The 23,977-nt window shown below is 40.4% G+C and overlaps 1 protein-coding gene across 4 annotated transcripts in view; it reads right to left on the reverse strand.

Moving 5' to 3' along the window:
- STX8 (syntaxin 8) overlaps positions 1-23,977 on the reverse strand; it is a 242,768-nt gene that overhangs the window by 196,532 nt on the left and 22,259 nt on the right. For all 4 annotated transcript variants that reach the window (XM_001503237.5, XM_070226534.1, XM_023653498.2 and 1 more), the window contains exon 5: positions 313-437. In XM_001503237.5, coding sequence (XP_001503287.3) covers positions 313-437 — 125 coding nt within the window. The remainder of the gene's footprint in view (positions 1-312; positions 438-23,977) is intronic.

The raw sequence follows: 23,977 nt of genomic DNA on the forward strand, positions 1-23,977 counted from the left end.
AGAGTCCTGTATTTGGAGAATAATTCCCAATTGTGGAGAAAAGGAAGGAGCACATGTCCAGATTCCCCGGGGCTTATCAGATACAGAGCTGCGCATGCTCTCTCTCTCCCAGGAGAGAATCACTACCTCCACGAGCTACCTCAAAGGGTGACATCATTTGTCTATTCCTCAGGTATCCTGAAGCACAAAACTGCCAAGGGCTTTAAAAGACCCACTGTTCTCCATCTGATTTTCAATGTGCATAAGGAGCATACAAGGCTGTAGTAAAAACATGACAAGGTTTCGGAGCCCACACTCCTTGGTATGCAGTACCTTGGATGATTTTCTGCTGCTGCTGCCGGATTTCATCAAAACCCAGGCCTCTGGTCTCCTCTGGCTCCTCGAAGAGCCAAGGGTTGGGTACTCCTCGCTTAGCCCCTCCAGTCATCAGGCTGGACCTAAGAAAAAGATTAAATGCGATACATAACTCAAAAAACATAGCTCCACTGAAAATTACTCCCACAAGTACAGAGGTGGCCAGCCTTGCGTGCTTGGAAATTCAATTCAACCACAATTTATTGCATCCTTAGTTTACGCCAGCAATTGTGTTCAGCGCTGGAAGAGATACAAGGACGAATAAGGCAGAAGCCTAGTCCCCCAGAGAATTACAGCCTGTTAAGGAGACTATCGCAGTATGTAATACTCTTGCTAATCCTCCAAGACAACATTTGAGTCAATAATCATAAATGAGGGTCTTATATTTCAAAAACTCAAGGCCAAATGGAAGCAGTCTTTTCATTAGAACAAGTTTGTCTCATAGGCTATGTGACACCTAAGGCACAAATATTATTTCTCAGGAAGATAGCAATGTTGCAACTATAGATTATAGCATTAAAAAATGACCATAAAATTTCTTATTAAAGTATATTTGGTTGCTCACAGATACAAACACACACAGGTTTTCAAATCCAATTTTATGAATATAATGTAGCATTCGGAACATAAACAGTCAATCTCAACTATCAATCCTAACCTTTACTCCCTCTAGCAACCAATACGGCCCTTCTGGAAGCACCAGATATATTGATCTCCTTGCTGTCTGAAGAATAGGGAACACACGTTTTTGGCTTCAGTTCCCATGTTTGTAGAATTCCTCCCATCTTGAGCATCTCTTCTCTTGTCCCCGCCTGCTCACATTCTGTCCAACCTGCAAGGACCATCTTGTTCATGAGACCAGCTCTGACCACTTCAATCCGGACACGAACACTCACTCACTTTAGAGTATGGTTCATAGGACTCATAAAAATGATTATAACAATGATGGTGACATAACAGCAGTAGCAGTAACAATAACAGCTAACATGTATTAAGCATTCACTATGTACAGGCACAGCTCCAAGTGATTTATACGGATTCACTCACATCTCCATTATTTGTCATTCTCCTGGCCCTTTTCACATCTCTCGTATTGTCTAGAAATAACTGCTACCCTATTGCTCAACCTTTTACATAGGTAAGCCTCATGCCTACTAAATGGAAGGCAGGAACGGAAAATGCCCCTTGACTAGACTGCACACTGCTCCCCAACACGGAGTGAACGGCTGTCAGTGTGAGCTCCAACCCTGGCTCCACTGCCTACCAGCAATATAGGAACAGCAACATCTGCCTCAAAGGCTGCTGGGGAGTACATAAAATAATTCATTTATTTAAAAACCATTACCTTAGTACTTACATGTGGTAGGCACTGTTCTCATCAATGGGGATGAGGAAGAAATAGAATGTAGACAAAATAGACCAAAATCTCTCCCCCTACAAAGTATAAATTCTTGTTATGGGTGTTGCTCTTATTCTGGTTGAGGGCAACAATGTGCAAAATGTGTGCAAAATGCTTAATGCAGTGCTTGGAAGATAATAACCTTTCAATAAATGTTAATTATTGTCATTTTACCAATTACTGCGGGAAGCACTGAAATATTATTGAAAAATAAGTATACTCCAAAGGCAATATTAACTTCTTTTTTAGTTTAGCACTATAAAACCTAGACAAGAATATGATATGTGTCAAGAAACAAACCCATGCAAAACTGGAAGAAAATTTTTCCTTTGACTAAGATTTTAAACCACAGAGCTGGTCTCCCTGCTTGAGTGCACTAACGTGCCAAACAGAAGGAAGACTTTCTTCCACTTTATCAAAAAAGGCAAATGTGCTTCTTTAAAGCCTTACTTGGTTGGCCTCAAGTATCTAAAATGTCAAGATTTTGGATTGATTCTCTATAATAATCTTTCAATTTCACTTAGCTTTGGAGACAGGGAAAGAAAGCAATGGAAAGAGGAAAGAAAGAAGGAAGTTTACAATCAAAGTAAACCCCTTAACTCTTATACTGTCTTGCAAGGGCCAGCTCTTGATCAAAACAGGAGTCATGGGATGTTGCACATGGTCCACTGCAAAAGCAAGTGCTAACAACCAGTACAACGGGTCAGAGGCATATAAAGTAACCTTGAAAGTGCATCTATCACCAGCTATGAGCATCCATTCCAATTAGTATATTGCACGTGAGTTGACACTAGACGTTGTTCCTCTAAAGGTAATATTGGAATGCCCTCCTGGTAGCTTCTGCCACACCTACAGCATATATTTTTTTATTATTAAAGGGGGAAAAAACATATGTAGGAAAATTATTTTAGAAATCTCAAAAAAAGGCAAATTATAACTATAGCCTTTAATTATAAATATATTTTTAATAGATGTATATTTTTTAAACACTAGAGAATAAAAGTATAACATGGGCACAATTTAATATGAATATCAATCAACCACCAGACATACAGGAAAGATTTCCCAGGGCTGAATTCAGACTCATAGAAATTCTAAGCACTGAAAAAATTATTTTGATCTCATTCTCACAGAGTTCAATATGAAAGCAATAGTAAACTGCAATGCAGTTTGCCAAAGTAAAATTTATTCCCTAATGCCTTCTTTCTGGATTATCTGACTCCAAATTTTCTGTTCAGTTCTTCAAGGCTGAACTCACCATCACAGGTGTCACTGTATGCAGAAGACCTAGTTTTCTTTTATTTAGGTTTTATGCTCAACTGAATGTCTGGATGCCTATTAGTACTCAGTACTCTCTTAGGTAAAAAGGAAAACATGAACGAATTTAAGACATAATTCTTGCTTGCAAGGAGTTTACAATCAAACTAAAAAGACTGATGGAGCAATTACTAACTGAAGTAAGAGAACACCTAGCTTTATATCCCTGGGCAATTCCAATAACCTCTTCAGCCCTGGTTTTTTCACCCATAAAATAAGGGAAGTCAGTCAGTCAATAGCTTTCAGCCTTCATTCTGATCCAACACTTGAGGAATACACACCCTCCTCAATAGCGGGGCGGGAGGTGAGTGGGGAGGCTCACCTCGGTTGGGGCAGCCAGGTATTCTTTTTATTCCTGCAGAAGAGGATTTCCATCTTTGAAAATCACGGACTTAGATGATTTTTGAGATCCTTAATGCTTTAATTAAAATTTTTCTCATTAGGTACCAAATTGCATAAGTAAGAACAGAGAAGAAAGAACAATTTCCCCACAAAACCCATTTTCCCCTCCCTCAGTCTTTCTAATTTCAGTTCAAGACCATCACTGACCCAGTGGCTCAGGCCCAAAACCTTGGAATCATCTTTGACTCTTTCTTTCATAGCCCACCTCACCTAGTCCATTAACAAATCCCTCAAAACATATCTAAAACCCGACATTTCTCCTCTACTCTCTTGCTTCCACCCTACTCTTCCTGTCTCCTGCTTCTACTCCTACCCTCTACGTTCTACTCCCCACACAACTGCCACAGTGATCACTGTAAAAACAAATCCGCTTCCTCTGCTCAAAACCCTCCCACATCTTCCCATCACCCTTGGCATAAAATCCACTATCTTTACTATAACCTACAAGCCATGCTAGCCTCCTGGCAGGTTCTAGAACACACTGAGCACATTCCCCTCTCAGGGCCCTTCCACTTGCTGTCCCCGCATGCCCCATGGCTAAGGCACTCGTCCCCAACATGGTCACGTGGACTTGCTCCCTGGTTCATTCTACTCTGCTCAGATGTCATCTCCTCAGAGAGGTTGCCATGACTACTCTACCTAAAACACTACCCTCTCCTGTAACTCCTTAGCCCCCTCCTTCTTATCCGGCTTCATTTTTCTTTATAGCACTTAAACCACCAGCTGTTACATATTATATATTTGTTTATTTTCTGTCTCCCACACTAGACTAAAACCTCTACAAGGGTAAGGACTGTCACTATATCCTGGCATAACAGGCACTGAAAGAAAAATATTGAATGAATTAACTTATTCAGCAAAAACCAACTGAATGAATGAAATAAATAATAGTAGTCAGAAAATTATAGTATCACACACTGGTGCTGTGTCTTGTAATTTCAAAGGCATTTCGTAAACGTTATCCCATTTGAATTGTAGGCAAGCCTGTGTGTAAGTCAGAGCAGGCATTACTGACAAGAAAACCAAGGTAAAGAGACATCAAGTGACATTCTCAATGTCACACTTAATGGTAGAGCTAAAGGTTCCACCTACCTCTTCTAACTCAATCCAAGACACTTTCTTTCTGCTGTCTCAGAGAAGATTTCACAAAGGTAAGGAGACTCAAGACAGCCTTGAAGAACGGGTAAGGTTTAGCTATGGGGGCCGGGAGGGCGGTGTAAGGCATTCCAAAAAAAGGGAAAAAACATGAACGATGTATCCAGGGCAGGGAATGTGTGCTATACACGTACGTGGGATAAGAGTGGAGAGTGGGTGAAATTTGGAGAGCTGGATCTAGAATTAACGCCAAGGTAGGCAGGCATGGTAAACTTCTGTCTGTTCTCCCACTCCCTTTCATCCTCACACTCCTCCAGAATTTTATCATTTTAGCTTTCCACTAGTTGTTCCACATCCTATAAATCCCCAAGCAAAGACTTCCTCTCCTATTCACAGCCAAACTTCCTTAAAGAATGAACTATGCTCATCAGCTGTACTTCCCGACCCTCCCAGTTGGCTCTTTAACCCACTGCAATCCAACTTCTGCCCTATCACTCTACTAAAACTCTTCCCACCCATAACCTCCCTGCTGCCAAATCTCTTCCCAGTTTTCACTTCAGGCCTCATTTGCCACAGCTAACTTATTCCCTTATCCATGAAACCTCTCCCCACTCGGCTTCCTCCACACCACTCTCTCCTACTAACAGTTCCTTCTCTATAATTTGCAGGTACCTCTTCCTCTATCTGCCCCTTAAATATTGGTGTTCCTCAGGAATTCTATTTAGATCTTCTCTTTTGACTATATTGTCTTTCTCTGGGCAATTTTATTTGTTCCAGTGATTTCAGGCTATAAGAACAGAAGCTAGCAGTGCTTAAACACTTTTTATGCCCCAAGACAAATGAAATAGGACACATCACTTGAGTCATTATGGAGGTGGATTCTTATGGGGTCTCTTATGGCAGTGACTCTTATGAGTCATTCTGGGGGTCGGAGAGGGGCATACCCCTCCCCTAGCAGGGCAATAGCAGAACCTAGGGGTGAGGGAAGGAATGGCACTTAAGTAGTTAAAAAAGAAATCCCAGTTAAAATCAAAATCAGGCAAGGCTTGTCCTCCCACCCCTCATCCTGATGGAAACCCACTGTGCTAAAGACTTTCAAATTTATCTCCACCCATGAGACTTTGCCACAGGCTCTCTATCTGCTTTTATGGCTTTTTGTTTAGGAATCTCCAACTGCATGTGTATGCCACTCCAAAGTCAATATATCCAAAATCAAACTCATTACTTTCACCTTGTAAGCTGTTCGTCCCCTACGCTATTTTGTTTAGCAGCGCCACTGTATTCTCAAGTCATCCAAACCGTTTTTTCCCCTCTCTCCCACAACTCATCAATTACCAAGGCCTCCCTCAGAGGTGGTTCTCAAGTCCATGCCCTCTTTTCCAACCCCATAGGCACTGCCTTGGCTCAGACCCTCCTCAGCTCTCACGTAGAACATGGCCATAGCCTTCTGACTGGTCTCCCTGTTCCCATCACCCTCATTGAAATCATCTTCTACTCTGCTGCCAGAACTATCTTTCTAAAACAGAGGTCTTGCCATAACATTTCCTATTTAAAAATTTTCATGACTCCCTAGAAGCTACAGATCAAGTTTAAGCTTTACAATATGGCCCCAGTGATCACTGCCACGTCATCTCCCAATACCCCTTTCCAGATCCTACCCTTCCTTCAGCCTGACAGACTGCTCACCACTTCTCAGACAAAGGCACAAACTTTCACACTCTCATGTTTTTGTATGAGTCTGGAGGGTCCCCGCCCCCACCCCTTTGTCCATCTGGCAAAATTCTATTCATCCCCTAAGGCTCAACTCAAATGTCACTTCTGCTGTTTAGTCTTTCCTCAGCCCCATCCCCACCCACTCCCTTGAACCAATCTCTCCTTGGTGCTCCCTTGGCACTTTGCTCGAAACCTCCGACGTGGCATCTATCAAGCAGGATTGTAGTTATTTACTCATCTGTCTCCCTTCCTAAATTATGAGCTCTGTGAGGAAAGGGGCGACAGGACAGTCATGTTTATATCCCTAGTCCCAAGAAAACAGCGCCTCAGCGTGTGCCAGAGAGTAAGCATTCAGGACATGTTTATGAAACAGAACTAGGAAAACCACCGAGCTTTTTACGCAAGAGAGACAAAATGAGAGGGGTACTTAACATTTTTATCTTCAGAAATTTAAAAAAACAAGAAGAAAAGAAAACCTAAAAACTTTAGCAGCAAAGACTGACATTGTCCAAGCAGATGGAGAGAATACTGCTGGAAAGGGAATTCCATCACAACACCTTGTAGCCCAACCCTGCTTTTGGAAGGACAATGAAGGAGTGTTTCCCTTTTGAAAAGTAAATTAAAGAAAGGAAATGCTAAATACCGTGCTTTTGAGGTTAGGATAGGCTTGAAAGGTTTTAAAAATACATCAATAATTTTTATCCATGTTCTTTCAAGATGGAACTTATCTAATAAGTGGAATGTATCAAGTAAGTGCCATATTAATAAATAGATTAGATATCTGTCTTATGAAGATTTTGCCAAAGTTTCACAGTTGCTTCTACAGATAGAAAAATATTTTTCACCCCAAAAAGCAAATGATGTGCATTATTAAATTATGATAGTCTCTGAGCAGAGGGGCACAGATGATCCCTGTTTGTCTGCTGACAAATGTAGCTGAAGCTTGTTAGAGTTCATAGGGAGGGCGTTCTTATCAACTGAGTACAGAACTGAAAAAAGCAGCGAATTCCAAGAAGTAGCTTTCTTGAGCTTTTCTTAGCATTTCAAAAAGATGTCAAAGTGACTATATAAAATGTTTGTTTTGTTTGAAAAAATAATCAGTGTGTGAGTATTCACAGACCACAGCGAGGTCTGCAGTGAGGACGAGGGAAGACGTTTCTAGGGTGTCAGGGAACTGAAGCGAGCCCGTAAAGCCTTGTAATTAGACTTGCTTCTAGATGTGAAAACGCTGCTACGGTACGAAAGGGTAATGCTTTTTTCAAAACTTTTTCTGGTAGTTTCTCTCTGTGAATATAAAGACGCACAGAGGCTCAAATTTCAATCAGAAATAGATTCTTTGACATAAATTCTTTAGAGACAGAATCTGGCAACAATATGCAGGCTGGCTTATACTGAAGAGAGGCTGCGGTCAGAGAGGCAGGCTAGAAGGCTAGGGTAATTTAGGCAGAGGTGATGGGAGTCTGGAGAGGGGAAACGACAAGACAACAGAACAGTGAGCAACGGACAGTTCCCACAGCGACTCAAATGAAAACTCCATGAGTATTGCTGAATAGACTGGATATACAGGGGGGTAACAATTTCCAAAATGGGTGACTTGGGGAATTGACACAACTTATGAAAAGGGAAACTTCTCATTTCCTTTCAGAATTTTCTCAAACTTCAACACAGTTCCTAAGAACAACCCCAAAGTACAACTGCTCCTTCAAGATCACGATCTACGGATCTCTGGCTACTTGTAGCCATATTTACTAGATGGCTAGCTTCTTTAATACCAGTACTCTGTCCTGTTCTTTTTGTATCCCGTCCATCTATCTGTCCATCCATTCTTCCTACAAATACTTACCGGGTACCTTCTTTGTTACAGCCACTAATCTAGGGGCTTAGAAGTGAACAAGAAACCAACACCTGACCTCAGGGAGCTGATACTCCGGGGACCATAAATGCCTAACAATGTGCCTCTTGCAAAGTAAATACCCAAAATAATTTTTTTGTTGTTAAACTGAATAATCTTTCTTGTGTATTAGTCCAGAATAATAAGAACTCAAAAAGGGAAAATATCTAACTTACATACCACCCAAGGACATTCTCATCGTAGCATCTTTAAAATATACCACAATCAAATATTTTTCTAATTTTAAACCAATCTCATTTTTTCCCCTATTCATTGCTGGCTAAATTTACCAATAAACAGTTTTAACATTAAAATAAAAACCTAGCTCAACAACAAGAAAACAAACAACCTGATCAAAAAATGGGCAGAGGACATGAACAGACATTTCTCCAAAGAAGAGATAAGGATGGCCAACAGACACATGAAAAGATGCTCATCATCACTAACCATCAGGGAAATGCAAATCAAAACTACACTAAGATACACCCATTAGATTGGCAAAAATATCCAAAACCAAAAGTGACAAATGTTAGAGAGGTTGTGGAGAAAAAGGAACCCTCGTACACTGTTGGTGGGAATGCAAACTGTTGCAGCCACTATGGAAAACAGTATGGAGATTTCTCAAAAAGTTAAAAACAGAAATACCTTATGACCCAGCCATCCCACTACTGGGTATCTATCCTAAGAACGTGAAATCAGCAATTCTAAGAGTCCCATGCACCCCTATGTTCATCGCAGCATTATTTACAATAGCCAAGACGTGGAAACCACCTAAGTGCCCAGCAACTGATGATTGGATAAAGAAGATATGGTATATATACACAATGGAATTCTACTCAGCCATAAAAAAGGACAAAATCGTCCCACTCGCATCAACATGGATGGACCTTGAGGGTATTATGTTAAGCGAAATAAGCCAGACAGAGAAAGACAAACTCTATATGACTCTACTCATAGGTGGAAGTTAACATATAGACAAGGAGAACTGATCGGTGGTTACCAGGGAAAAGAGGGGGTGGGGGGAGGGCACAAAGGGGGAAGTGGTGTACCCACAACATGACTAACAATAATGTACCACTGAAATCTCACAAGGTTGTAATCTATCATAATCTTAATAAAAAACATAAATAAAATAAATAAATAAATAAATAAATAAAAACCTAACAAACAAATTAAAAACAAAATTTTCAAAACCGAAAAACAGAAATGCAAGGTGGAAAAGGTCATTAGAAGTCATTATTTTGGCCTCCAACCTGAATTTGAGAAAGCCCAGTGCGCTACTCCTGAGAGTCATTCAGGCAATCTAAAACCAAGCAAAGAAAACCAAAAGGAACAATTCTTTACTTTAAGTGTGATTGTCGTAATAGCTAAAAAGTAGAAGAGGGAAAGGAGGGATGATACTCGGAAACAAGAATTCTAAGTGAAAGATGAATTAGCTGCTCTGCCAAATTTATGGTGACTGAGAGCCACCTGCTGGTTAGCGACTGAAGTTCAACTACAAAGTAAACGTTAAGCAATCTAGTAATTACCATTGATTACAAGCAGCTCCTTACTTTATTACACTACGCACTCTTACAAACATGTTCAGACAGAATGAGCAAAAGTCAACAATAGGCTCACAAATTACGAGGGAGTTTCTGTTGCGAGAATGTTCCTTTTTGGCTCTATTTCCAATAACAAATTCTCTACATCTTCTTCCACTTTGTTCTTCACAACCAAACACTTTTAAGGGACAGATCCAATGAGGGCTCAACGAGGTTAACAATTTGCATTTAGGCATTTGGCATGCCCATTGATTTCCATCTTTGTCTCAACTCCACTGTTTTTCCCCCTTAACGAGCATATTTGTTACCATTCTCACTTATTTTATAAAATAAAAACACACTAAAACATTCAATTAATTGTGCAAATTAACACTGTTCTATGGACAAAGATGTAAGTCTAGTGAAATGAAATTACTGGCTGACAGGGAGTAGAACTAAACAGTCTACAGCGTTGAAAATTCTACAGTTGGGGCTGGCCCCGTGGCCGAGTGGTGAAGTTCGCGCGCTCCGCTGCAGGCGGCCCAGTGTTTCGTTGGTTCGAATCCTGGGCACGGACACGGCACTGCTCATCAAACCACGCTGAGGCAGCATCCCACATACCACAACTAGAAGGACCCACAATGAAGAATATACAACTATGTACCGGGGGGCTTTGGGGAGAAAAAAATAAAATCTTAAAAAAAAAAAATTCTACAGTAGTAGAATTTTGTGTTTGTCAGCTGATGGACAAAAATCCAAATTTGGCATTACAAGACTGTTTAATGGTGTCCATGAATACTGCATGTACACTCAAGATGCACAGAAGCCAACAATCGCTTACACGGTCATCATTATTCACCTCAATAACCTTGCTTTTTATTATATCAATCTAATTCATATCTAAAAACTCAAATTAATGAGACAGGCACATATGCTTTTAACTATGGCATCCTGTTCCTCTGGGAGCAAGGCCCAGGAACCTGTAAGCACCCTCAGGTGATTTTTATGCAACCAGCTGGACACCAATATGCAGATTGGTATGGAAATTATTGGTCTAGAAAGAGTAGGATTAGAGAAAGGACACAAGTAAGAGGGGAAATATATAGCATGGGAATTCTACTCACTCCACAAAGGCTATCTCAAGTCTCATTTCTTTCATAGTCTTCTCAACTTCCTCCACCTCACATGGATCTCTCCCTTTTCTAATCTCCAAGACCATTTATGGCCCAGAACACACAATTTAGCACTTAATTATAAACTATCTATTGCTCTCTAATTGTTTTGTGCAGGATAGGAAGATCTCTCCAAATGGCAGGCCACTTCTGGATTCCCCTCTGCTAAAATCAGTGACAGCCAAGTGTTCAGGGATGTTTATAAAGCACTTTACAAAGGCATTAATGTATGCCTTCACATATATTGATTGCATTTGAACTTCACAATATTTTGAGAAGTCATGATTATCTTCAGTTTACAGAAATGGAGAGTCAAAATTCAAACCCAGGTTTTCTAATGTTCCTGCCACTGAATTAATTACACATGCAAAGTCAGCCATTTGCTGCTGGCATGTATGGAGGTAGACACTGTCTACAAAGTGGTACAATGAATATGAAGAAGATAAGTACACAAAGCCAGTGAGAAATGAACAAGTGATGGTTCCTACAAGGGAACCATGGGAGGATACCAAAATTGCGAGAAAAGGCCCGAGAGACAAACTCAGGGCAAAGGACAAGAAGACTTGAGTTCTAGTTCTCTCTCTGCCATTTATGAATCTCGGGCACAATGACTCCTCTAAGAATCAGTCTCCTCATCTGTAAACCAAAAAAGTAATCCTTTCTCTGCTTACCTCTGAAGATTATTCTGAGGGTCAAATAAAATAATATGTATGAAAGTGCTGGATAGAGAAGAGGAGGAAGGAGAAATAGAAAATTATTCTTTTAATTTTTTCAGTTTCTTAAAAATTTTCACTTACAAAAAGCACAATTGGAAAGTATTACATGGCTTTTTAAAAAATCAACATAACTAACTTACAACACAGTGTGAATACAGGGAACTCCTCCTCCTCCTTCCTGCTTATTCATAGACTGGAATTTTCCTCCTTTTTCAATTCCCAAATGTTTTTTATAATTTAAAATTACTACATGCTGGGGTAAGGAATATTTCTATTTTCCCTGCCAAAAGTCACAACTATACCAGTAGTTAAGGACTGCAATTCAAAACAAGGTATCATTTTTCACCCATTAGATCAGCAAAACCCCACAAGTTCTGTGACATCCACTGACAGCTAAGGTGGAGAGAGAGAGGCTCTCACATACATTGCTGGAAGGAATGGAAAGCACAGCTTGTAAGAAACAGACACAGCACTCCCTGTTAAATCTGAACATCCACACCTTTGGTCCCAGTAACCCCACTGTGGGGACTCCGTCCTACAGAAACAGAAGCCACACTCACTATGGATATTTACTGCAGCATTGTAACGGCAGAAAACTAAACAACCCAATATCCATCAAATGGGGAGTGGCTGGATAAATGATTACACATTTATATTATCGAATAATGTAGCTATTGAAAAGAATGTGTTACATCTATTGATTTGGAGGAATGTCCAAATTTAAATAAAGAGGAAATTAGAGAGTAATATATGGAGTACAGTTCTGTTTTCATTAAAAAACAAGAAAGGAAAACAAACTTATGTACATATTTGTATGAGCACAGATAGATGTGAGAAAGGAAACCCTCCAAACAGTTAACGTTGGTCATGTTAGAAGAATGGCATTGGAGGGAAGGGAAGGGAAAAAGAGAATTAACTTTTGGGGTATACCTCAGCATGGTCTGACTTGTCAAAATGAGCATGGATTGTGTTGATAATTCGTTTTATATCCAATGAAAGATGAGTCATTTCCTCATGGGGAGGGGGAGCAGGGAAAGGGAGCACAAGATGGGAACAAAGAACCAAAAAGGAAAAGACGACCTAAGTGGAGCCTATTAGAAAGAGGTATTAAAAGCATCCCTCTCCTTTTGAAACTAAGAATGGAAAACAAAAACTAAAATCGAGAAACGCCAAAATCAAACATATTCTTCCAGGGGAAAAGAGCAATGGAAGAGAAAGATATGAAAGGAAAAGGCAAGGAAGGAAGATAAAAGACACAGAGAAACAAGAATAATAAAGAGACTGGGAATGGGGCAAAAGTCTACAGAGAGTCATTGAGGAGGAAGTTTTATGACAAACAGGGTTGCAGTTACACAAGATTACAGAGGAAGAAGGACAAGATTACAGAGACAAGTGAAAGGTGAGACAATTCCTTTTCTAAATTTAGGAAGTACAAGTAATCTTAACACCCTCTCCTCACTTTCAAGGGAGAAAAACCCTAACTTTTCAAAATTTAGAAACTGGGACAATCTGAGTAAGTTTCTCCTTCTATTGACTTACATCTCCATCTTGTGGTCTGTTCATGTCATAGCTCTTAGAGTGAGAGTGTGTGTCTGTGCACGTACGTAAATATATACATATGTATGTATAGTTATACACATATATGTTTAGTAAGTAAACTAAGTAAACATATATGTGTATGTAATATATACACATATATGTTTACTTATAAGTATATAAATACTTTTTTATATATTATAGTTACATATATGTATACATATGTGCATATATAAGTATACTTACATATACAAGCATATATACATATACACATATATACGTGTATATGTAATATACATGTGTATTATATAAAATGCATATGTATATGCATACTTACATACATGTTTTTAAGTTCAAGTAGAACATATAAACAGAAAAACCGTAAGTGTACAGCTCAAAGGTAATTCACAAAGTGAACACCCCCAGTTAATCACTACCCAGAGCAAGAAGCAGAGCACTAGCAGAACCCCAGGACCCCTCGTGTCCCCTTCTAGTCACCACTTCCCCCAGAGAGAACTACTTTCACAATTTATAACACCATAAATACGTTTTGCCTTTATAAGAATGGAATCATACAGTATGTACTCTTCTGTCTGCTCATTTCACTCAACGTTAAGTTCGTGAGCTTCATCCATAGTTTGGTGTGTAGTTGGAGATCATCCCTTCTCATTTGCAGCGTGGGATCACTGTGTAAATACACCATAATGTATTTAGCCACTATAGTGTAGATGGCCATTGGGTTGTTTCCACGTGGGACTATTAAGAATAATGCTACTATAAACAGCCTTGTACATGTCTTCTCTATAGTTCGGTCTTAGGAGATACAGTCAAACAATTTTCCAAAGAGGCTGTATAACGGACAGTCCCACCAATAGCATAAGAGAACTCCAGTCACTCCACAGCCTAGCAACACTTGACATGTCTGTCATTTCCATCTTAGCCATTCAGGTAGGTGCAATGGTATGACACTGTGGTTTTAGTTTGCAGTTTCCTGATGACTAGTGAAGCTGTACATCTTTTCACATGTTCATCAGTCATTGGATATCCTCTTTTGTGAAGTCCAACTGCAAGTCTGCCTATTTTTTCTAGGGGTTGTCTGCCTTTTTTTGATTTTTAGGGGTTCTTTATATATTCTGGATACAACTCCTGTGTCAGATGCATGCAGATGTAGATTCCCATTCTGTGGCTTGTCTTTCACTCTCTGTAGTATTTTGATAAACAGAATTTCTTATTTTAATGAAATCCAACTTATCATGTGTTTCCTTTACAATTAGCGCTTTCTGTTTCCTGTTTAAGAAATCTTTGCCTATCCCAAGGTCATAAAGATACTCTATTTTTTTTTTCTAACAGCTTTCTTGTTTATCTTTCACATTCAGATCTACGATTCTTCTGGAAATGATTTTTATGGAGGGTGACAGCAGAAGCTAAGATTCATTTTTTCCCATATGGATATCTAGTTGACCTATTTATCGAAGAGACCATCTCTTCTCCACGGCACTGCAGCATCACCTTTGCCATAAATCAAGTGACAGTGTGCGTGTGGGACTGTTTCTGGATCCTCTCTTTTGTTGCACTGATTTATCTGCCTGTCCTTGCACCAACATCGCACTGCAGCTTTGACAGTAAGTCTTGATGAGAGGCAATGTGAGTCCTCAAGCCTTTTGTTCCTCACAATTGCCTTGGCTCTTCTTGGCTCTTTGAATTGCCATATAAACCTAAGAATCAGCTTCTTAAGTGACAAAACAAAAAACCAGCTGGGGACTCTGAATGGCTTTGCTCTGAGTCTATAGATCAATTTTGAGAGAACTGACGTCTCTGAGTCTTCCGATCTGGTGCTGCGCTGCTTGCAGACAGACTATGCCGTATTACACTGCACATGGTAATCACTGGGTACCTTTGTCGACTCCATCAACAATATGAGATGGCAACGACTCACATTTATTTAGATCTCAAAGTCTCTGGTTTCACTTGCTAGATCAACCATCCAAATGGACAAAAATCTCTTCACAATTAGTCTCTCTTTGGAAGTCAGGCTTCCAAAGGAAGCTAACAGAGATTCCTTTCCAATCCCATGGAGAAAAAAACCTGGGCTAAATGACTACAAGGATCCCTTCAACTGATAATCAGTCTCCCGAGGACGTACAAAACCGAAAAAATTCAAAAAGCTACTTTGCCAAGTTCTGAGACAGTTTCAAGATATTTAAGAGTCCTGGTTTAAACATTCTGTTTCATAATCTCCAAGATATATTGTTAAGCAAAAAAATAATGCATAGTAAAGAGGGCATATTATACCATACTTCATGGTAAAAAATAAAAAAGGTGAGAGAGAGACTGGAGATGTGTGTGTGTATCCTTGTATACGTGCAGAGTCCCCCTGGAAAGATCCGTAGGTAGCGGTTAGAAGCGGCCGCCTCTGGGGAAGAAATGGGCCCGCATGGCAGAGGTGTGAGGGAGCTTCAGTTTTCATTCATTACTCTTTTTTACAGTTGGAGTGTTTACTAAGTGATACATCACTTTAAAGTTAAATTAATGTTTTAAACAATTCTTTGAAAGCAAAATTTTATAAGTTCCCATAAACCACTGGAATATCCCAAAATATCGACATCTCGGCCTAATACCATCAACCAAACTGCCTCATCCACAAAAAAAAGAGTCAGTCACAAAAAATACCTTGTCATATGACATATCCAGTTTTTCTCCCCAAGAAAACATGGTCATTGTACACAGTGCATGGTTGGTATCAGACCAGCAGTTAATATAGGAAAAAAAAATGTGCCGAGGTAACATATAGTCCAGATTTTTCAGGTCAGTCCCTATTTCAAATACTCCCTCTGATCATACTAAGTATTAGTCTATGCACCAAATTAACCTAATGCGTTTCTCCAGAATGGGAGACAAAGTCAGAAGCTATTCCCTCTGAAAATGGAATTAAACAAGAATTAACATAAAATGCACAAGGTCCTCTGTCTGCAGAAGAAACCAGCTCTATGAAACTGTATAAATGTGTCACAGTTAAAACTGAACCGTACTTCAGAAGCACTTCTGCTAACCCTCATCAAGCATTCAGGTGGTAGGTGTAAATATCCCACTTCTTTAAAAAGAGAATTGGAGACTTAAAGCAATTATCTAGGTTTCATTTGAGCCTAAATAACAGAACCCAGAAGGCCAGGGAGCTACTGCTCCTCTGGGATTTCAGGAACAGGAGAAGAAGGTTCTTACTGAGGTTATAGGAGTGAAGAACCCTGAGTCTCTGGCATCGGAAGAAACTTCAAGATGAAGAGAGTTGCTGCTGCTCAGAGAGCTGCAGGGACGAGCTGAGGCAGCTGCTCCAGCGTGCCTGCCCAACATCCTCACGTCTCTTCTCCCTCGTTATCAGAACCTTGACTTTGTTCAAGGCTCCACTGCTCAGGGAAGGTGACCACATCCTCAGTTCCAGCTCAGGGATATATCTATCCTGAATAAACCAAACCAACCACGGCAACTCCAGTTCCCTATGGTTTTTGGCATGTGATACAATCCTAGCCTATTTCTACTTTGAGCCAAAGTGTATTGGGAAGTTTCTAGGAGGTGTTTTCTTGTTCTTAGAAAACAAATAACTGGAAAATTAAGAGAATCAACAGAAAAACTATTAAAAACAATCAGATAAATTAAAGTATTTATAATAGCAGACATCAGATATCAACAGCTTTTATATAAACAGCAATAATCAAAAAGCATGACAGAATGAAAAATTGAATTTAAAACAACAGCCAAAAAGATAAAACACCCAGGAATAAATTTAACCAGAAATGTGTACAACTTACTCAAAAAAACATTCTGAAAGACCTGAAAGATGGCTTGAACAAACAGAAAATATCTCATGTTCTTGGATAGGAAGATTCAACATCATACAGAATTTCAAGACTTAATGTAATCCCAATTTTAAAAAGCAACCAGTTGTTCCTTCCTTTTTTGGAACTAGATTAAGCTGATTCTAGAGTTTGTGTAAAAAAAAAAAAAAGTAAAACTCTTAAAAAAGAAGTGAAATAAGAGGGGATTAGCCCTATCATGTATTAAAACTTATAATAAAGCCTCAAAATTTTAAAAGGTATGGTACTAGCAAATGAGTAGACAGAGAGACCAATGGAACTCATTACAAAGTCCAGAAATAGTTCAGATACATATGGGAACGTACTATATGAGAAATATCATCATCTCAAAATTTGTGAAGAAAACATGGGCAACTCAGTAAAAAATATAGTCAGTCACAAAAATAGGGTAGCCAAGTAGGAAAAAAGTAGGATTCATACTCTTCACCAAATTAAATTTCAAATGGATCAAACATTTAACAGTTGTAAAATAAAATCATGAAAAAACTAGAAAAGAAAACACAGGAGAATTTCTTTATAACCTTGGTTCACTGTAATTATATATAATAACTACATAAAACTCTACTAAGAAATAACAAACAATTTTCATATATTAGATTGGAATAGGATACAAAAGTTTAATAACACTCTTTGGGAAAAACGATATGGAAATAGGCACTCAATATAAATTGTTAGCACAAGCCTAAGTTGGTTCTATCAAAATTATAAATGCATATATTCTTTGACTCAGCCAGACTACTTCTAAGTACTTATCTAGAGACAGACTTTCACACACGTGAAATCCCTTACATACAAGGCTATTCACCACTATATTTTTGTAACAGAAAAAAAAGTGTGTATTAAACATACATGTATACACATAAAAGTATACGTAATGTCATAGACTCAAAATACTCCTAATAATAGGAGACTGGTTAAATTATGGGACACGCATACAATGAAATATTATTAGGCTATAAAAATGAATAACAAAACTTTATATGCTTGTTTGAGAAGAGCTCCAAGATATATGATTAGATGACAAAAGAATGTTGTAGAATGGTACATATAATATGCTACCCTTTGTGTAAAAGATGGAGGAAAATAAGTAAATATATTCATATTTGCTGGCATATGCTTAAGAGAACCCTGGAAGGAAATGCCAAAAATTATTAACAGTGATACTTACGTCGAGGACTGGGGGACACAACAGGAGGAAGCTTTCCACTGAAAACTATTAAATGTGTTTTAAATTTCTTAGCCAAGTGAATGTATTACTTATGCAAAATACATCCTCCTTCCTGTCCTACTGTTGTTTGGAGTGTGGCTGGGAACTGCTACAGGTATTCTGAGACCATGGGAAGAGTCAGTCTGCACATTCCGAGGAAGACGAAACGAAGAGAGAACCTGGATCCGTGACGGCATCACTGGGCTGCGGAACTAACCAACTCTCTCAATTCTCTAACCTGGAATTTATATATGAGGATCTTTTTCCTTACTGAAGCCGCCCTGAGTAGGTTATCCATTACTTGCGGCTGAGGGCATCCTAACCACTGTACTAGTGTAGTGGGCTAACCCAGGCACCCACTTGGTTGGTTAGAGGAGTGAGAATGAGCACCATCTCCTTCTTCCTTTAGGTACTTTACTTAGTCCTCCTCCTCTGACCGGGGGCTGCAGACACAACCTCCCCTTCTAGTCTTCATTGTGCATACCCATTTGCACCTAATTTCTCTGTCTTGTGGTTTTTTGTTTTATGTTTCCCCTACCTGACTGAACTCTTGAAGAATGAGCATTATAAAAGATGAACAAACCCCATCAGGGTCACCTCTCAGGCCACCTCATGTGCGTCTATTAACTTCTGATTCTAATCTTCGCTGGCTAAGAAAGTAGCCTGACTATGTACCAAAGTTACTTACCTTTCCATCAAACTGCCCAAAATAATCAGTGAGGCAGAGACAAGGCCATATGTTTCACCAAGCCCCGTTTCATTTTCCTCTTCCTGAGCACAAAGACTACATTTCCCAGCCTCCCTTGCAGTTAGGTTGGAGCCTTGTGACAGGTTATGGCCAATGGGCTATATGTGTGAAACTTCCAGGCCAGAGCATACAAGAGGGGTGCGTTCTCCACACCCTCTCTCTTCTCCCATCATAGAGAACATGCAGGCCTCGTGTCAAGACAGCACAGCCATACCATGGAAACAACCTGAATCCCTGAGTCACTGTTTGAGGGGAGCTGTCCTGGAGAACCACCGGACTACACAATGCGGGCAAAAAAAGCTTTCACGTGGTAAAGCCCTGAGATGCCCAGTTTGTTCAGTTACCAGCGCCCTGCCTATCACGTCCTGACTCAGTCAACCTCTCAATCAACAAAAATTTGCTGAGTGCCTACTACACAGCCAGCTCTGCCAGGTGTTAGGAAAGAGACAGAAAAAACAAAGATTTTCATTGAGCAAAGATCTATTAATCATTGTGCTAGGCTTTGGTCCCTGTCCTCAAGGTATTTAAAATCTAGACGGAGAAGCGAAACATACATTTGCAAAAAAAGGAAAAAAGAAAAACAACTAAGTATTAAACCACGCAGCCTCCCCAGCTAATCAGCTTCCCACTGATATTCTCTCCAAGTGCAGTATGTTTTTCTGCTGAATTTATTTTACTTATTTGTGTGATTCTTGAATTCATGTCTGTCTCGCTCACTGAACTGTACATAGTTCAAATGCAAAAACTAGGTGTTTTCTGTTGTTTTGGCTTTTTTGCCACTACATTCCCAGTACCAGTCCCTGACACGTAGTAGGCACTTAACTACCTAGAAAGAAGGTTTCTATTTATCTTATTTTCGCTTCCTCAACTATTTTTCATTAAATTAGCAGAGAAATTTAACATTCTTGGTTGCACTCAATACAGCCTTGATTCAACTATCCTTGGGCTCACTGAGAGAGAGAGAAGCAAAGCTTTACTGATCTCAGCACATCCTTTATGTGGCAGTAGACCTAGGAAGTGAACGTCTTTCTGGGGCAGAAGGAAAAGGAATAAGGAATTACGGCTTATCCGCTGTCTCACACGATTAGACTAATGATGCAGGTGTATACTCCTTAGCAAGGTCCTACTTCTGGAAGAGTAGGTTGGTCATGTGTCCCTAACTTTAAGCAACATAAAGCATAAATCAATGATCCTTTAGGAAATCTCAGGACTATCAGATACAAATCATGCTTCTTATAAACCAAGCTTTAAGTGGAAATAAAACATTCAAATATTTAAAATAGAGGAGGAGGGAGTACTTTAATGGAGCATTTAACATAAATTTTTCTTTTGCGCATCTTGGCTGCCAATAGAGTGATATGGAAAATAAATTGGAAGTATCATACTTTTTTTAGCAGCTCAAAGAAAAAGTAAATATCTGAAATTAAATTTAAAGTTCACACTCTTAAGAAAATGTGAACATTTCATTATCATCTTCTTTGGATTTTAACAACTGGCCTGCTTGTTAATATACCATTCCTGACACACAACTACCATCTCAACCTCGAAATAACTTCCTATTTCCTATAATCCTCCATATAGTCGGTGGTGTGAAGATTAAAGCTTAGCCAATTAGCCACCCACTACAGCTGAGTTAATCACATAATCTTTGAGATGGTCACAGAGCAGTGGAGTATGCAGTGATTTTTTTTTTCTCTTTACAAAGATTTAACTAATTGTGAGACTTAGCAATGCTCTCAAATATAAAGGGCAGTCAGGTTTTAAATCAGAAGCTGTGTCATTGCTTTCTAAGTCCTGGCTTATCTTCTTCTAAGAGACATTGTTACACAGAGACTTCTTTAACAAGTTTCCAAGTGCCCTAAATTAGTCAACCATTGCTTATTTAGACCAAAGCTCCACATCAAGGCTTACTGCTTTAGAATAATGATCAGTAATCCGCAAGGTAAAACTAAGATGCTGTCACATGACAGCTACACATTCAATTATGTGATTGCCACATTAATGTCTGTTTAAAGGAAATGCTAATCCAAACTGAAGTTTGACAATACTCTTCTCTCCTTAATAAGGCCACATAAGAGGAGGAAAGGGAGGGGCTGAAGGACTCCTGGGAATGAAGGATGGGGAAGAGAGAGAGAGGAGGCAAAGGGTTTGGGTGAGAGCGAGGGAGGAGGGCACAAAGGCAACAGGACAGAGCGGAGGAGGGAAGGGCTCAGGACGGAGAGGCCCGGCAGGTTCAAGTGAGTCCTGGTCGCTAAACTGATCCTGTGGCACTGGGGCCAGTTATCACGGGGCTTTGAAATCCTGATTAGCAGATTAACCCCGGTTCCCCAACAGTGAATGTGCTGTGGTCATTAACGACAAAACGCGCCACAGTTAGCATGTCTAGAGCATTTTAAAGTTCTGAAAAGGCTTTCTGGCCAATGTGTTTCTGTGGGTCACAACCTAAGGGAAAGACGTGTCACCACCCCCTTACCCCCCACAGTGAAAAAACAACCCACACTGATATCAAGAATTACAGAAGCAAACAAAAATGTTGGAGGAGCCCAGAACTAGAATTCACCGTAGGGAGGACTGAGGAAATCTCTGTGAGTCACTGGAGATGCCAGAGAAACCGACAGGCAGAGGAGGGAATGAGTTTCTCCAAAGAGAGAGCTGAAAGGTCCCTGACAGTTGGTATCAGAAATGACTAGGCAACCTGACAGTCAGCAGGCAGGTGGATAAGGTCGAACTGCTAACCGAAACTGGTCATGCCTACAACTGAATTCAGATCCTCAGAAGGCTAAGTCCAAGCAAAAGAATTCTTAGAGTATGAGAAGTTGGGGATGGAAGGGGAGGCCTCAGGTGTGGGCATTAGGGGTAAAAAAGGGCAAAAACAACACCCTGACAAAGTCAGGTGAGCAAAATCAAAGACCAGGAACTCTGACCTCAAATCTAAGACAATCTACTTCCGGCAATCTACTCTGACTTTAGCATTTATTCAGTCACTCACTCGCTCAACCGTACACTTACTGCTTGCTTGCAGTAAGTCTGCAAAGGTGCTATCCTCCCCAACGAGTTAAGTCAATCCTGTCTGGGCATTCACATCATAGGCTTTGAGCAGATTTCACAGGGATTTTTCTACATAGTGTTTGAGAATGGTTTTATCTGGTATGCATTTTCTCATTGATGGGATTCTTCTGGAATGTCTATAGGACCTGCACTTTTTGGACAGTTATGGGCCAAACTGTGTGTCCACAAACACTTGTATGTTGAACTCTTAACTCCTAGTAACTCAGAAGGTGACAATATTTGGAGACGGGTTCTTTAAAGAGGTAATTAAATTAAAATGAGGTCTTTGGGTGGGCCCTCATCCAATATAACTGGTATATTTATAAGAAGAGGAAATTTAGACACAGACACACACGGAGGAAGAACAGATGCGAAGACAGAGAAGATGGACATCTACAAGCCAAGGAGAGAAGCCTAGAACAGATCCTTCTGCCCTAGCCCTCAGAAGGAACCAAACCTGCCAATGATGCCTTAGTCCAGGTCTCAGCCTCCAGAACTGTGAGAAAACACACTTTGTTGTGTAAGCCCCCGGCCTGTGTACTTTGTTAGGGCAGCCCTAGCAAACTAACAGACAGGCACAGGCAGACACGCTCCTGTTAGGGTGGGCACAGGGGGTCTGAGGCAATCCGAGCCCAACAAAGATTCACCAATAATCCTCCCTCCAGGCCACCTACCACCCTCTGCCTGCTTCTTACCTGCAGTGATTTACTTTCTTACGGTGACCAGTATCCAAGTGCCACACTGGGTGCTGACTCTTGGCCAGACTCCACACCGCCCGGAAAGGACCACGCCTGTCTGGCTGGTCCATCTTTGCTTCTTCAAATCACTCCTCAGGAGTCACCTCTCCTCTACCGTGCTTACACACTTTGAAACAGAATTCTTCTGGAAGCATATTCTGAACTACTCTAGACTTTTGTTCCTGAACAAAAAAGACACAACAATATATATGCTTCCCTCAGTTTCATCTTGAGAGTGTGTAAATAAGCCCAGTGGGTTACCTAATCATTCCAAACTTTGAGGACTTTAGTTATCTTCACAGTTTCTCCTCAGTCTGGTCTCTCTGTCCTCACGCCACCTCAGCCACTCACCAACAAGTAGGTAACACCCTTAGGCCCACCGTGTGGATCAGCCTTCAACACAGGAGGAGGAGGAGACAGTCCTAGTACCAGACTTCAGAGATCTCAGCAGGCCTCTCCCACTAATCTGCACAATTCCCTAAAATTCTCCCATGAATTAATTTACTTTGGGCTCAAGGAGGCTTCAGCTCAAAGACCTCCGGAAGATAAGTCACTGCCAGCCATGGATGCCACTGACAGGACTCACGTGCGACTGTTTGCTAACAGATGACAGACAGCAAGCCGGGCACTGAGGAAAGGGGGCAGAAGAAGATTTGGAAAGGGAGACCCGGAGGGCAGAGGAGCAGGCGCCGCACATGGAACAAGCCTGTCAGGGAGGCTAACAGCAATGAAAAGGAGGCAGAACTCACGGCCTCATTTTAAGGTCAACGATTCTGAAGCCCAGATGACTGAGTGACTAGCAAGCAACAGAGCTGAGTCCTTCTAACTCCTAGTCCAGCTGTTTTTATGGCATAAATTAAGAGTTCAATCTGAAGAAACACAGATCTAGGGGAAATCCAAACCCTGAGACGGGTTAGTTTCAGAATCTTGTGCAAGTTACTTGCCCCTCTGAGTCTCAGTTTCTCTTCTGTAAAATGGAATGCTATAAATATCTCCCGAACAAAGGAACATAGAACATAGAAAACACACAGCAGATGTCAGCTGTGAGCTCTCCTCACAAGTGCACGGTGACAGAAAGCCACAGTTCTAACCCTGCCACCTGTCAGAATCACCTGAGGGGTTTCCCCGACTATACCCAGGCCTCTCGCCAGACTATGAATTCAGACTCTACACATATATGATCCGGACACTCGTATTTCCTCTTTCTCTCTTCCTTTCTTTCTCTCCTTCTTTCTTTTTTCAGTTTTTCT

Source organism: Equus caballus, chromosome 11 (assembly GCF_041296265.1).
Source record: "Equus caballus isolate H_3958 breed thoroughbred chromosome 11, TB-T2T, whole genome shotgun sequence".
Lineage (NCBI taxonomy): Eukaryota > Metazoa > Chordata > Mammalia > Perissodactyla > Equidae > Equus > Equus caballus.